Source organism: Rhinoraja longicauda, chromosome 8, assembly GCF_053455715.1.
Source record: "Rhinoraja longicauda isolate Sanriku21f chromosome 8, sRhiLon1.1, whole genome shotgun sequence".
In the NCBI taxonomy this organism is placed as follows: Eukaryota; Metazoa; Chordata; class Chondrichthyes; order Rajiformes; family Arhynchobatidae; genus Rhinoraja; species Rhinoraja longicauda.
In genome coordinates this window covers 62641062-62655408 of record NC_135960.1, presented here as the reverse complement: position 1 = coordinate 62655408, position 14347 = coordinate 62641062, and the positions used below count along the sequence as shown (strand labels likewise).

The following is a 14347-nucleotide window of genomic DNA, read 5'->3' as shown; positions in this document are numbered from 1 at the left end:
TTCATGCCAGAAAACTGTTGGATAGCTAATGAGGAACCTATACTTAAGAGGATAGATAGGATATGTCCTGGAATTATAGACAATTAACTAAAGCATCAGTGGTAGGCAAAGTAATGGAAACCCGTCTAGAGGTTAGAATAATGGATCAACTGCACGGTGCCGCAGCGGTAGAGTTGCTGCCTTACGGCGAATGCAGCGCCGGAGACTCAGGTTCGATCCCGACTACGGGCGCCGTCTGTACGGAGTTTGTACGTTCTCCCCGTGACCTGCGTGGGTTTTCTCCAAGATCTTCGGTTTCCTCCCACACTCCAAAGACGTACAGGTATGTTAATTGACTGGGTAAAAAAACAAAAAGGTAAAAATTGTCCCTAGTGTGCGTAGGATAGTGTTAATGTGCGGGGATCGCTGGGCGGCGCGGACTCGGTGGGCCGAAGGGCCTGTTTCCGAGCTGTATCTCTAAATCTAAATCTAAATCTAAAATCTGAAAAGTATACTCAATGTAGATTTCAAATGCAAAAATCAGTATGACTAAACTTAGTGGGAACAGCTCCATCCATGACCGCAAGAGATTGCAGAGAGTTGTGGATGCAGCCAACCTCCCTTCTGTTGACTCCATCTACACTTCAGTCTGCCTCGGCAAGGCTGCCAGCACAATCGAGGAGCAGTCTCACTCTGACATCTCCCCTCTCTGACACTCTGACATCTCCCCTCTCCCATCGGGCAAGAGGTACAGAAGTGTGAAAACGCATGCCTCCAGATTCAGTAACAGTTTCTTCCCCAGCCGTTATTAAGCAACCGAACCATCCTCACACCAGTTGCAGACGGGTCCTGACCTCCCACCTATCTCAAGCTTTCTTTAATCAGGCTTTATCTTGCACTAAACATTATACCCTTTGTCCTGTATCTGTGCACTGTGCTCGGCTTGATTGTAATCAGTCGTTAAGCAGACTGGATGCCACGCAACAAAAAGCTTTTCACAGTTCCTTTGTAAATGTGAAAATAATAAATTTAATTAAACTAAACATATCTTTCCCATCCATGCAGCTGTCCAAATGCTTTTGAAATATTATTATTGTACCTGCCTTCCTCTGGCAGTTTGTTCTATATACCCACCACCCTATGTGTGAAAAAGTTGTCCCTCTGGTTTCTATTAAATCTTTTCCCTCTCACCATAAATCTATGCCTTCTAGTTCTTGAATCCCCAATCCTGGGAGAAAGGCTATGTGCATTCACCCTGTCAATTCCCCTCAGGATTTTATACACACCTACAAGATCATCGCTCAGCCCTCTTTGTTCCGAGGAATAAAGTCCTAGTCTGCCCAATCTCTTCATATAAATCAGTCTCTCGAGCCCTGGCAAAATCAGTGTGCATGTTTTTTGCACTCTTTCCGGCTTTATGGCATCTTTCCCAGGGCTGGAGGACCAAACGCGACAGGACTGAATAGGAGCAAAGTATCACACAATTTTATATCGCGCAGTTTCAGTTATAATTTTATTAAAATGAGAGAAGGAAAACTGTAAAGGATGCAGAGAAGTTATGCAACGATGATCGTAGAAATGCGAGTGTGTACGTATCAGGAAATGATAAACCCCACGGGTTTAGTTTTACTTGAGAGATGAAAGTTGCAAGGAGGGACATAATAAGGACCTTTAACAGATGTAAGTTTTTGATACAGTGGATGCACAAAAAATATTTCCATGCGTGGGAAGAGTATAACTAGAGGCCATCATTATACGGTAATCGCCAAGAAGTATAATCTAAAATTTGGAAGAATCTTCCTTGCCTGAACATTTGAGAGCATGTGGAACCTGTTACCACAGGCTGACAGGAGTCATATTGATCTATTTAAAGGAAGACAGTACGAGCTTACAAAGGAAAATAATAGAAAATGATGCTGATGGGGAAAGACAGAAATATAAATGCCAACACTGAAAGAGATAATAGAGGTAGGTTAATGATGAGGGGAGAGGTGGGGGGGGGGGGGGTGGGGAGGGGTGAGTAAGAGGTGACTGCTGGCTCTTGGTGATTTGTAAATCGACATCGATGGCAGTAGGATAGGGAGATGGGCGGTTAGAAGGAGGATATTCTCACTTTTAATCCCCTCACTCTTCACAAGGTCATGAGGTCATATGTGGCAGGAGCTGTTAGATCATACGGTCATAATGTCATAAGTGATAGGAGTAGAATTAGGCCATTCGGCCCCTCAAGTCTACTCCGCCATTCAATCTTGGCTGAGCTATCTCTCCCTCCTAACCCCATTCTCCTGCCTTCTCCACATAACCCCTCACACCCTCTTCACCGCCACAGGCTCTGTGAAAGGCCAACCTACTTACGGCCATTTCCGGGAAGGTGAGAGATTTCAGTCAAGGGCCGGCCACTTGACTAGCGGCACGGTGGCGCAGCAGTAGAGTTGCTGCCTTGCAGCACCAGAGACCCAGGTTCAATCCTGACCACGTGTGCTGCCTGTACAGGGTTTGTACGTTCTCCCCGTGACCGTGTGGATCTTTTCCGGGTGCTCCGGCTTCCTCCCACACTCCAAAGACACACAGGTTTGTAGGCTAATTGGCTTCGGTAAAATTGTAAATCATCCCTAGTGAGTACAGGACAGCGTTGGTATGCGGGGATCACGGGTCGGCGCGGACTCGGTGGGCCGAAGGGCCTGTGTCCGCGCCGTATCTCCAAACTGAACTAAAGAAAACACTAAACTGCAGGTGTAGGAAGGGAGTGCAGATGCTGGTTTAAACCGAAGAGGGACACAAAATGCTGGGGTAACTCAGCGGGGCAGGCAGCATCTCTGAAGAGAAGGAACGGGTAATGTTTCGGGTCGAGACCCCTCTTCAGACTAAACTGCAGGTGCTGCTAGCATACCGCTTCATTCTTCAAACGGTCAGTCCCCAAGCACGGACCTCCTAACAATCCAAATCAGGGGTGCAATCTGACTTTCATCTGACCTCACACCTTCACACAGGTACCAAACCTTGCACCCACATGTTGCAGTCCGGGAGAGGGAAGTGAGGGATGTGGGATGTGTCCGTGTGATGTGTCCTTCATGGCTGGAATGCTGGTCTGTGCAAGCTGCAACATGTGGGTAAACGGTTTGCAGCGTTGGTAAGTGTGGGTCTGATGAAAGTCAGATTGCCCTCCTGATATAGATTGTCGGTAGTTGGGCCGCGATGCTTTGAATAGTGTCTGAGGCCAGTGGTGCAGGCAATCACCATTCCTGACCATTCCCACGAACCTTTTACATTACTGCATGCAGAACCTTGAGGTAAAACTCTTTCCATTGACCTAAACCTGCGTGACTTGTAAGGAATGTGTAGCACGGAACTGCAGATGCTGATTTACACCGAAGATGGACACAGAATGCTGGAGTAACTCAGCGGGTCAGGCAGCATCTCTGGAGAGGAATGGGTGACATTTTGGGGCGAGACCCTTCTTCAGACTGAGTCACCCGTTCCTTCTCTCTAGAGACGCTGCCTGTCCCGCTGAGTTACTCCAACATTTTGTGTACATCCTCTTCTTTGTAAGGAAAGCATGCCAATTGAATCTCTCGCCATAGAATTTGTCTCCATCACGCACGCCACTCTATCTAGCCCCATTTGTGAAGTTTTGAGCTCTCTGATATGCCATGGGTGTCTCCCAAGGTACAGGCTGAAATGGCAGTAGGAGCAGATTTAAGCGGCACGATGGCGCAGTGGTAGAGTTGCTGCCTTAAAGCGAATGCAGCGCTGGAGACTCAGGTTCGATCCTGACTACGGGCGCCGTCTGTACGGAGTTTGTACCTTCTCCCCGTGATCTGCGTGGGTTTTCTCCGAGATCTTCGGTTTCCTCCCACACTCCAAAGACGTACACGTCATGTAGGTTAATTGACTGGGTAAATGTAAAAATTGTCCCTAGTGTGTGTAGGATAGTGTTAATGTGCGGGGATCGCTGGGCGACGCGGACTCGGTGGGCTGAAGGGCCTGTTTCCGCGCTGTATCTCTAAATCTAAAAAAATCTAAAAATGAGTTTCCCACATAATCTTGCTGTCATGAACAGTATCGTTGCAATTGCAAAACTTTCTTGTGGGCCAGTCTTTGGCTGGTGACATTGATACATGTACAAGCAGTGTTTTGCACCAGGTGCAGGTCCCAGCGAAGGGTTAGCACCTCTGTCAATGCCAAGAAACGGCTGTCAGTGCATGAGGGGCTGCCTTGCCAAGCCAAATCATGTTGGCTGGAATAAGAGCAAGGGGAAAAAAAGGACAGATGCTAATAAGAATTAGGTTCAGGTGGCATTGACAACTGCCATGACATCTCTTTTTGATTTTATGAACACGTTAACAAAATAACAACCAGATTTATTCCCATAAATACTTCTTGTTTTGGCTGAGAAAGATGAAGGTCAAATCTAAAGGCTGGTGTTATTGATGCTCATGCTGCCTCTTGGACCGCGCTGCTTTGGTGTGAGTGTCAATATTAATGGTGATGAAACCACCTGTCATAACGTGAGATCCCTGACTACTTGTCCCAGCGGAAATTTCAGGAGAATATATTTTCAGCTGTTGCTGTGGGGTTAGCTTACACGTACAAAATCCACACAGCAGCTAACCGTGAGTGTGAACTGAAACCGGTGGACAGCAACAAACAATTTGAACACAGCCAGCTTGCAACAGCAGGTCTTACCACTTTGGTTATTGCACCACCATGGCCTAGATTATTTGGAATAGCTGATAGTTTATTGTATATTTATTGTCGTGATGTTAGACAATAGACAATAGACAATAGGTGCAGGAGTAGGCCAGTCGGCCCTTCGAGCCAGCACCGCCATTCAATGTGATCATGGCTGATCATTCTCAATCAGTACCCCGTTCCTGCCTTCTCCCCATACCCCCTGACTCCGCTATCCTTATCTAGCTCTCTCTTGAATGCATTCAGAGAATTGGCCTCCACTGCCTTCTGAGGCAGAGAATTCCACAGATTCACAACTCTCTGACTGAAAAAGTTTTTCCTCATCTCAGTTCTAAATGGCCTACCCCTTATTCTTAAACTGTGACCCCTGGTTCTGGACTCCCCCGACATTGGGAACATGTTTCCTGCCTCTAACGTGTCCAACCCCTTAATGATGTTGGCTGCCTTTTTGAGGCAGCGACTCCGGTAAATCCCTTCGATGGTGGCAAGGTCAGAACCCGTGATGGACTGGGCAGTGTTTGCAACTTTTTGCAGTCTTCTTCGTACGTGGGCATTCGAGTTGTCAGACTAGGCCGAGATGCAATCAATCAACATGCTCTCTACTGTACGCCTGTAAAAGTTCAAGGGAGTATTTTTCGACATACCAAATCTCCTCAATCTTGAAAGGAATTAGAGGTGTTGATGGGCTTTCGTTATGATTGCATCAATGTGCTGGGACCAGGACAGATCTTCAGCGATATGCACGCCCAGGAACTTGAGGTTTTTGACCCTCTCCACCACCGTCCTGTCGATGTGGTCAGGTTTGTGAATCCTCGGCCTTCCTCTTCCAAAGTCAACACTAAAGTTCCTTGGTTTTACTGACATTGAGAGCAAGGTTGTTGTTCTGGCATCATTTCGTTAATCAATCGATCTCGCCATACTCTGGGCTCTTACTTGGTTCCATATGTACTTCGTCCAACGACAGTGGTGTCATCAGCGAATTTGAAGATGGAATTGGACAAGAAACCCAAGATAATTCTTGCATTGTAAATCAAATGGTTCATGGCACTGATGGATTTTCACCCTGTCCCCAGATTGATCAAGTTTCTTGACTAGCTCTGCTGTGAGCATGTGTCTCAAATAGCTGTTTATTAGTGATCGGAATAGAATCATTGAGAGAAACCAATATTTGCAGTGATATTGCAACAGTTATATTCTGGCCAATGGGTATTCCTCCTGCAGCCATTAAGTTGGAAAGTTTCCTTAAGTTCTCAAAAGCACTTATGGATGAATATGTTGTGACTTTTTGATGGTTTCTAAGGTGCCACGTGAGTGACAGAATAATTCACTTGCATTTCAAGAATTCTAGATTAACTTGAAAGGTCAATTTCAAGCCTAATATAACCAGTAATATATTACTCTAGTCAGCACAATCTTTTCACCGATGTTACATATATTTGAATCATGGAAGTATGTGGCATTTTGATTAATATCTTATTAAATAAGATGATAATATCTTGTTGAAAATAATATTGTGCACGGTCTTTGCAGTTTGCATCCATAGAATTATAAGGAAGAATGAACAGGCGATTCAAGGCAATGGGTACTGCTGTTATGAAAACTTTAGTAAAGATAATATTAAAATGTTCTCTGACAAAATTTTGAATTAAATGAATCCAAGTTCATAAATATTCAATACTTATTGTAAGCTCATTTCACAAACAAATTTAAAATATGACTTTAAAAGTAAAAATACAATTTCATTTGGAAATTCATTAACCCCATGAAAAAGGTAGGTTGGAATATTTTTGTTCAGGGGCCTTGTGAATGCTTGGCCAGGTGCTGATTATGCAGAATGGTTTTGTGTGTACCTCAAACAAACATATTTAGTAGGGTTAATTGTAATGTTGCCCTCATTGACATATATTAACCATGACCTCTATGTAGCAGCAGAAGCTGGCTAACACAAATTCTGCTTTAGTTTAATTTAGTTTAGAGATACATCGCGGAAACAGGCCATTCGGCCCACTGTCCATTTCCCGTATATTAGCACAATCCTACATACAAGGGACAATACATAGACAGGGATAGGCAAGGTTTAGAGGGATATGGTCCAGGTATGGGCAAATGGGATGATCGTGAATGTATGACTCTATGACGTTATGCCTGTGTTAAAGAATTCAGACCATTGCAATCCTGGTCTTTCTGGAACTCCAGGTGGACGATGGTACAGATTTGAGAAGGTTGTTAATGTTGGATTGCAGTGAAAGTTCGAGATGGTTCACAGAACTGCCTGGCAATGTGGACGGCCCATCGTAAGATGCAGAGGGTGGTGGACGCAGCCGGGTCCATCACAGGCACAGGCGTTTCCACCATCAGAAGCATCCACATGATGCTGCGAGCTGTCTCAAGAAAACAGATTCTATCATCGAGGATCCTCACCGTCCGAGCCGTGCACTCTTCTCACTGCTACCATCGGGCAGGAAGTTCAGAGGTCTGAGGTTGCACACCATCAGGTTCAGGAACAACTACTTTCCTACAACCTTCCTGAGCCAATCCAGGCAACCCTAATCGTAGATCAGCCACAGAACACTACAGATCATCTCTTGCACCACAACAAACTTTTTTTTTAAATAAATTTGTTTTGCACTTATGTCTTATTTCATTAGTTTTTTCTTTTTACTATCTTGCAGATTTATGTGTAATTCATGTTTAATGTTAAGTACAAGTTATGTTCTTGTGTGTCGTCTGGGACAATGTCAATCAATAGTCGTTTATTTGTCACATACACATAAATGTGTAGTGAAATGAAACATTACCCGCAGTTCAACAATAAGACCAATAAGAATAATCAATAAAAATGCAATAACACACACAATCATAAACTAACACCAAACAAAAGAAACATCCATCACAGTGAGTCTCCTCCAGTCACCTCCTCACTGTGATGGAAGGCCAGAATGTCTTTCTCTCTTCTCCTGCCGTCTTGTGCCCGCATTGGTGCTGCATGCAAGATTTTCAATATTGCGCCTCAGTTCTTGGCCATGCAACAATAAACTCAACTCGACTTCCAGAGATGGGCTCATGTCACCATCTGTTGCCTTTGTCCTTCACTTCTTCTCACGGCAATGTACGTGAATGTGTGGTGCATGTGCTCTTAACAAAGTTGGTAGAAAAACTAAATAAACCATTTATACCTCTAACAGCCCCTTGTGTCTTCATCGTGTTTTTCATGATGCAGCTCTATGAGACTTTGGTTAGGTAGCATTTAGAGTGTTGTATGCAGTGCTGGCTGCCCCATTGCAGGAAGGATGTGAAGATTTTGAGGTGCAGAGGATGTTTATCAGAAAGTAGCCCGGTTTAGAGGGTTTCATCTACATGTAGGGCAATAATAGATTGGATAAAGTTGGATTTTTTTCTCTGGAATGTCAAAAGCGGAGAATTGATCGAAGTATGTACATTATGAGAGGCATAGATGGGGTCGACAATCAAAACCTATTTTTCTCCAGGGTGGAGACGTCCAACACTAGAGGGCACAGCTGGAAGGTGAGAGGGGGAAAGTTTAAAGGATGTGTGCGGGGCCAGTTTTTACACAGAGATTGGTGGGGGCCAAGAACGCATTGCCAGGGGTTCTGGTAGAGGCAGAGACGATAGTGGCGTTTTAAGAGACTTTGAGATAGGCACATAGAAGTGCAAGGAATAGAGGGATACGGATCATGCACAGGCAGGTGAGATCAGTTTAGCTTGGTATCGTATTCAGCACAAAGGAGACTGTTGAAAGGCTGGAGCGACTAGGCTTGTGTTGAAAGACTGGAGCGACTAGGCTTGTATACACTGGAATTTAGAAGGATGAGAGGGGATCTTATCGAAACGTATAAGATTATTAAGGGGTTGGACACGTTAGAGGCAGGAAACATGTTCCCAATGTTGGGGGAGTCCAGAACCAGGGGCCACAGTTTAAGAATAAAGGGTAGGCCATTTAGAACGGAGATGAGGAAAAACCTTTTCAGTCAGAGAGTTGTGAATCTGTGGAATTCTCTGCCTCAGAAGGCAGTGGAGGCCAATTCTCTGAATGCATTCAAGAGCGAGCTAGATAGAGCTCTTAAGGATAGCGGAGTCAGGGGGCATGGGGAGAAGGCAGGAACGGGGTACTGATTGAGAATGATCAGCCATGATCACATTGAATGGCGGTGCTGGCTCGAAGGGCCGAATGGCCTCCTCCTGCACCTATTGTCTATTGTCTATAAGGTGTACTATGTTGTAATGTAAATACTCCGCATTTACCAATTTGGGAGTAAGGAACATATGTATGTGCACACACATCAGAATGCAGGGCAGGGATAACGTGTGAGCTAACTGTCTAGTGCATCTGGAAGCCTGTAACAACTCATTATAAATGTGACTCTGAGCAGAGATCAGTCTGAGCCCACAGCAAACAAAAAAGATAATCGAGTAAAAAGGCAGGAAATAGATACATTGTGTGTAATAGTGCTGAAGCACAAAGTGCACCAAGGTCAGAATGGGAACAGAACAACATGTCTACTCAGACTAAAGCTGGTTCTATTGGCAGTCTTGGTGCATATGCAGATATTTGAGCCTATTGTTTCATACATAGAACTTTGAAAATGTATCTATAACATTGTGAGAATTGACGGTGATGCTGAGAACATGCTTGCACAAAACAATGTTGTATGAAGGCACTCTAATTAAGACAAATTACAAAACTTACGCCATGTTACGTGAATCTTTTAACACTGTGGAAAGTTAAAGGTGTCGGAAGGAACTGCAGATGCTGGTTTAAACCGAAGATAGACACAAAATGCTGGAGTAACTCAGCGGGACAGACAGCATCTCTGGAGAGAAGGACTGAAGTCGAGTTGAGACCCTTCTTCAGACTGAAGAAGGGTCTCAACCCGAAACGTCACCCATTCCTTCTCTCTATAGATACTGCCTGTCCCGCTGAGTTACTCCAGCATTTTGAGTCTATCTTTGAAAGTTAAAGGTGGTTTGGTCTGTGAAGTAATATAGGAATATAATAATAATATAGGAGTTAGTAGTAATATAATAGATATATAGTAGTAATACAATAGTAATATAATAGTAATATAGGAGTTTTAGGATCATTTCAGTCCTGAGCCATCAGGAATTGTAGACAACTACAAATGTAGAACTAGGAACTAGGGACAAAGTGAGGATATTGACTCAATAGACAATAGACAATAGACAATAGGTGCAGGAGGAGGCCATTTGGCCCTTCGAGCCAGCACCGCTATTCAATGTGATCATGGCTGATCATTCTCAATCAGTACCCCGTTCCTGCCTTCTCCCCATACCCCCTGACTCCGCTATCTGAAAGAGCTCTATCTAGCTCTCTCTTGAATGCATTCAGAGAATTGGCCTCCACTGCCTTCTGAGGCAGAGAATTCCGCAGATTCACAACTCTCTGACTGAAAAAGTTTTTCCTAATCTCTGTTCTAAATGGCCTACCCCTTATTCTTAAACTGTGGCCCCTTGTTCTGGACTCCCCCAACATTGGGAACATGTTTCCTGCCTCTAACGTGTCCAACCCCTTAATAATCTTATACGTTTCGATAAGATCTCCTCTCATCCTTCTAAATTCCAGTGTATACAAGCCTAGTCGCTCCAGTCTTTCAACATATGACAGTCCCGCCATTCCAGGAATTAACCTATTAAACCTACGCTGCAAGCCCTCAATAGCAAGAATATCCTTCCTCAAATTTGGAGACCAAAACTGCACACAGTACTCCAGGTGCGGTCTCACTAGGGCCCTGTACAATTGCAGAAGGACCTCTTTGCTCCTATACTCAACTCCACTTGTTATGAAGGCCAACGTTCCATTGGCTTTCTTCACTGCCTACTGTACCTGCATGCTTCCTTTCAGTGACTGATGCACTAGGACACCCAGATCTCGTTGTATGTCCCCTGTTCCTAACTTGACACCATTCAGATAATACTCTGCCTTCCTATTCTTACCACCAAAGTGGATAACCTCACACTTATCCACATTAAACTGCATCTGCCATGCATCCGCCCACTCACACAACCTGTCCAAGTCACCCTGCAACCTCATAGAACCTACTCTGGCTCCGCCACTGGCTTTGGCACTGTCCGAGACTGTGCGTTAGGTGATACGTTGGCAGTTTTATCAGTGAATTAATTCGGTCATTAAGCACACATCGCTTCATATATGATCTTGCATACACAATTGTGATATCTGCGGAGGTGACAACAATAGGGCTCGAAGAATATTGTTGAAAGTGAGGTATGAACGCCACAACAGTTCATAACCACAGAACAGTGGCAAATACTGCAATTCCAAAGCAGAATCTGAGACTGGTACAAATTAGCTGGCTGTTATCTTCATCTTTAAATGTCTAAGGCCAAGCCAGTGAATCAAAGCATTTCTTGTATGTGGTTTCTTCACAAAAGGGAAACATTCAAAATAATAAACCACCCAGTGTGCAGGAAGGAACTGCAGATGCTAGTTTACACCAAAGATAGACACAAAATGCTGGAGTAACTCAGCGGGACAGGCAGCATCTCTGGAGAGAAGGGATGGGTGACGTTTTGGGTCGAGACCCTTCTTCAGACCACACAGTACAGGTTTACACGGTATTAAAGCCCAACTTGAATAATGGTGAATTTTGCTCATGCATCAATGGTGGCAAGAGAATAGCTTCAAACAAATTAATGTATCAACATGCGTATTGACAAGGCAGCAGATTACTCATTCGTTGTTACATATATCCAAATAAATTCAGACAATGCCACTGACTGGTAGAGTGAACTTCAAAACATATCCGAGACAAGTATTGAATATTTATGATGGATGAAATATTTAATGAATCACAATGGTCATCAAAGAGAAATTGCTGCTGATTTTATTAATTGATCATTCTTGACTGATCAATTCAGTGCAGAAATTGGCTCAGAGGATTAAATCTAGACTCAAAGGAGATGTTATTCATGGATGTTTCAAAATCACTCCTGGATTGCACTGGAAAATAAAAGCAGAAATGTTCAAAGATACCTACAAGGAGTTTACAAAGTATATTTCTCAAATCAATATCAAGCCAGCAGCAAAACCAACCCACACCGAGCCTACACCCATCTCATGTGAACTGAAGGGCCAGGTGAAGAGATGTTGGTGCAGCTTGGCTATGTGACTGGGCAACATTAATGGCAGTGGCACTGAAAGTAGACATAAATTTGCAGACACGTTAATGAGCTGACATCTTGCCAAGTTAGTAATCAACTATAACACCCAACAAGGATGTGAAAACATACCAGAGTGGGTATCTTCACAGTTTGAGGGAGGACGGGGAGGGTGCTGGTGGCAAGGCGGGTTTGGTAACTTCTTTGTACTCTTTGTTCACTCCACAAAATGAATTGAGGTTAGACATGTTCTGAGCTGAACTACAATAGAGTGTTCTACTGAAGCATTGAAACATATTTTATGTGTCATGGATAACAGACGAATGAGTTTTGAATAACATTCATCGGTTTCATTCATGTCTTCTTAAATGTTTTATGACACAAAATGCTACAACTTGCTTCACCATACCATCTAGTGACAATGAAAATTATCAAAGGAACATTAAAGAGGAAGATATTACAAGGGTATTCAAGTTTAACAATGCAAAATTATTTAGTCATCTTTTCAAAAACAACAGACAATGCCATATTCCACGACAGATTATGCTCCTGCTGAGTTTCTAATGGCAAGGAGATTGTGAACATAATTGAGCTTTTCATTCAGACCTTGAGGGGAGAATGGAACAAAGATAATTGAGACAGAAATGAAATCGTAACTCAAGTCCTGGAGAGAAGCAATTCAAATAAGGTGACAGTGTTTGTTTGTTAACAAATCTCACACTCAGAAAGGAACGTTGGAGTAAAAGTGAAGTATGCTTTACAAGGAGTTATCATCTGAAGTCATGGAAAAAGATGGCTGGTTTCCTTTCCTGAATTTTGGTTTAGTTTTAGCTTTAGTTTTAGAGATACAGCGTGGAAACAGGCCCTTCGGCCCACCATGTCCGCACCAACCAGCGATCCCTGCACATATCCTACACTAGGGACATTTTTTACATATATACCAAGCCAATTAACCTACAAACCTGTATGAGTGGCGTGTGGGAGGAAATCAAGGTTCTCGGGGAAAACCCACACAGGTCATGGGGAGAACGTACAAAGTCCGTACAGACAGCACCCTTAGCCAGGATCGAACCTGGATCTCTGACGATTCCTGTCCAGAGTCATGTGTGAGGTGACATCCCCAATGAGATCCTACCTGCACATTTGGTTGAAACCGTGCTTTAGAATCTGTTTCGCAGGAAGGCAGGCGGGCAGTCACATCAAGAGCCTGGGAGAGAGCTGAGACATACAGGAAGAGTCTAGATCTAGGTTGTCTAGGTCTAGGTCTAGGTCTAGGTCTAGGGCTAGGGCTAGGTCTAGGTTTAGGTTTAGGTTTAGGTTGTCTAGGTCTAGATCCAGGTCTAGGTCTAGGTCTAGGTCTAGGTTGTCTAGGTCTAGGTCTAGGTCTAGGTCTAGGTCTAGGTCTAGGTCTAGGTCTAGGTTTAGGTCTAGGTCTAGGTCTAGGTCTAGGTCTAGGTCTAGGTTTAGGTTGTCTAGGTCTAGGTCTAGGTCTAGGTCTAGGTCTAGGTTTAGGTTGTCTAGTCTAGGTCTAGGTCTAGGTCCAGGTCTAGGTCTAGGTCTAGGTTTAGGTTGTCTAGGTCCAGGTCTAGGTCCAGGTCCAGGTCCAGGTCCAGGTCTAGGTCTAGGTCTAGGTCAAGGTCCAGGTCCAGGTCTAGGTCTAGGTCTAGGTCTAGGTCTAGGTCTAGGTCTAGGTCTAGGTCTAGGTCTAGGTTTAGGTTGTCTAGGGCTAGGTCTAGGTCTAGGTCTAGGTCTAGGTCTAGGTCTAGGTCTAGGTCCAGGTCTAGGTCTAGGTCTAGGTCTAGGTCTAGGTCTAGGTCTAGGTCTAGGTCCAGGTCCAGGTCTAGGTCTAGGTCCAGGTCTAGGTCTAGGTCTAGGTTGTTTGGGTCTAGGTCTAGGTCTAGGTCTAGGTCCAGGTCTAGGTCCAGGTCTAGGTCTAGGTCAAGGTCTAGGTCTAGGTTGTTTGGGTCTAGGTCTAGGTCCAGGTCTAGGTCTAGGTCTAGGTCTAGGTCTAGGTCTAGGTCTAGGTCTAGGTCTAGGTCTAGGTCTAGGTCTAGGTCTAGGTCTAGGTCCAGGTCTAGGTCTAGGTCTAGGTCTAGGTCTAGGTCTAGGTCTAGGTCTAGGTCTAGGTCTAGGTCTAGATTGTTTGGGTCTAGGTCTAGGTCTAGGTCTAGGTCAGTTGTCACCTGGAATCAGAGTCCACATTTTATCCTTGACTATGGGACTCTTGTACTGGAAATGAACATGTAGAGCACCAAAGGAGACAGCGCTGGAGTAACTCAGCAGGTCATGCGGCACGGTGGCACAGCGGTAGAGTTGCTGCCTTACAGCGAATGCAGCGCCGGAGACTCAGGTTCGATCCCGACTGCGGGTGCTGTCTGTACGGAGTTTGTACGTTCTCCCCGTGACCTGCGTGGGTTTCCTCCGAGATCTTCGGTTTCCTCCCACACTCCAAAGACGTACAGGTTTGTAGGTTAATTGGCTGGGCAAATGCAAAAAATTAAAAAAATTGTCCCTAGTGTGT

At 44.5% G+C, this 14347-nt stretch overlaps 1 protein-coding gene across 1 annotated transcript; it reads left to right on the top strand.

Moving 5' to 3' along the window:
• Nucleotides 1–6970: 6970 nt before the first annotated feature.
• Nucleotides 6971–14073, top strand: LOC144596369 (uncharacterized). Its single transcript, XM_078404625.1, has 3 exons — nt 6971–7144; nt 13058–13308; nt 13353–14073. The coding sequence occupies exons 1-3, from the start codon at nt 6971–6973 to the stop codon at nt 14071–14073; spliced, it is 1146 nt and encodes a 381-aa protein (XP_078260751.1).
• The last annotated feature ends 274 nt before the right edge of the window (nt 14074–14347 follow it).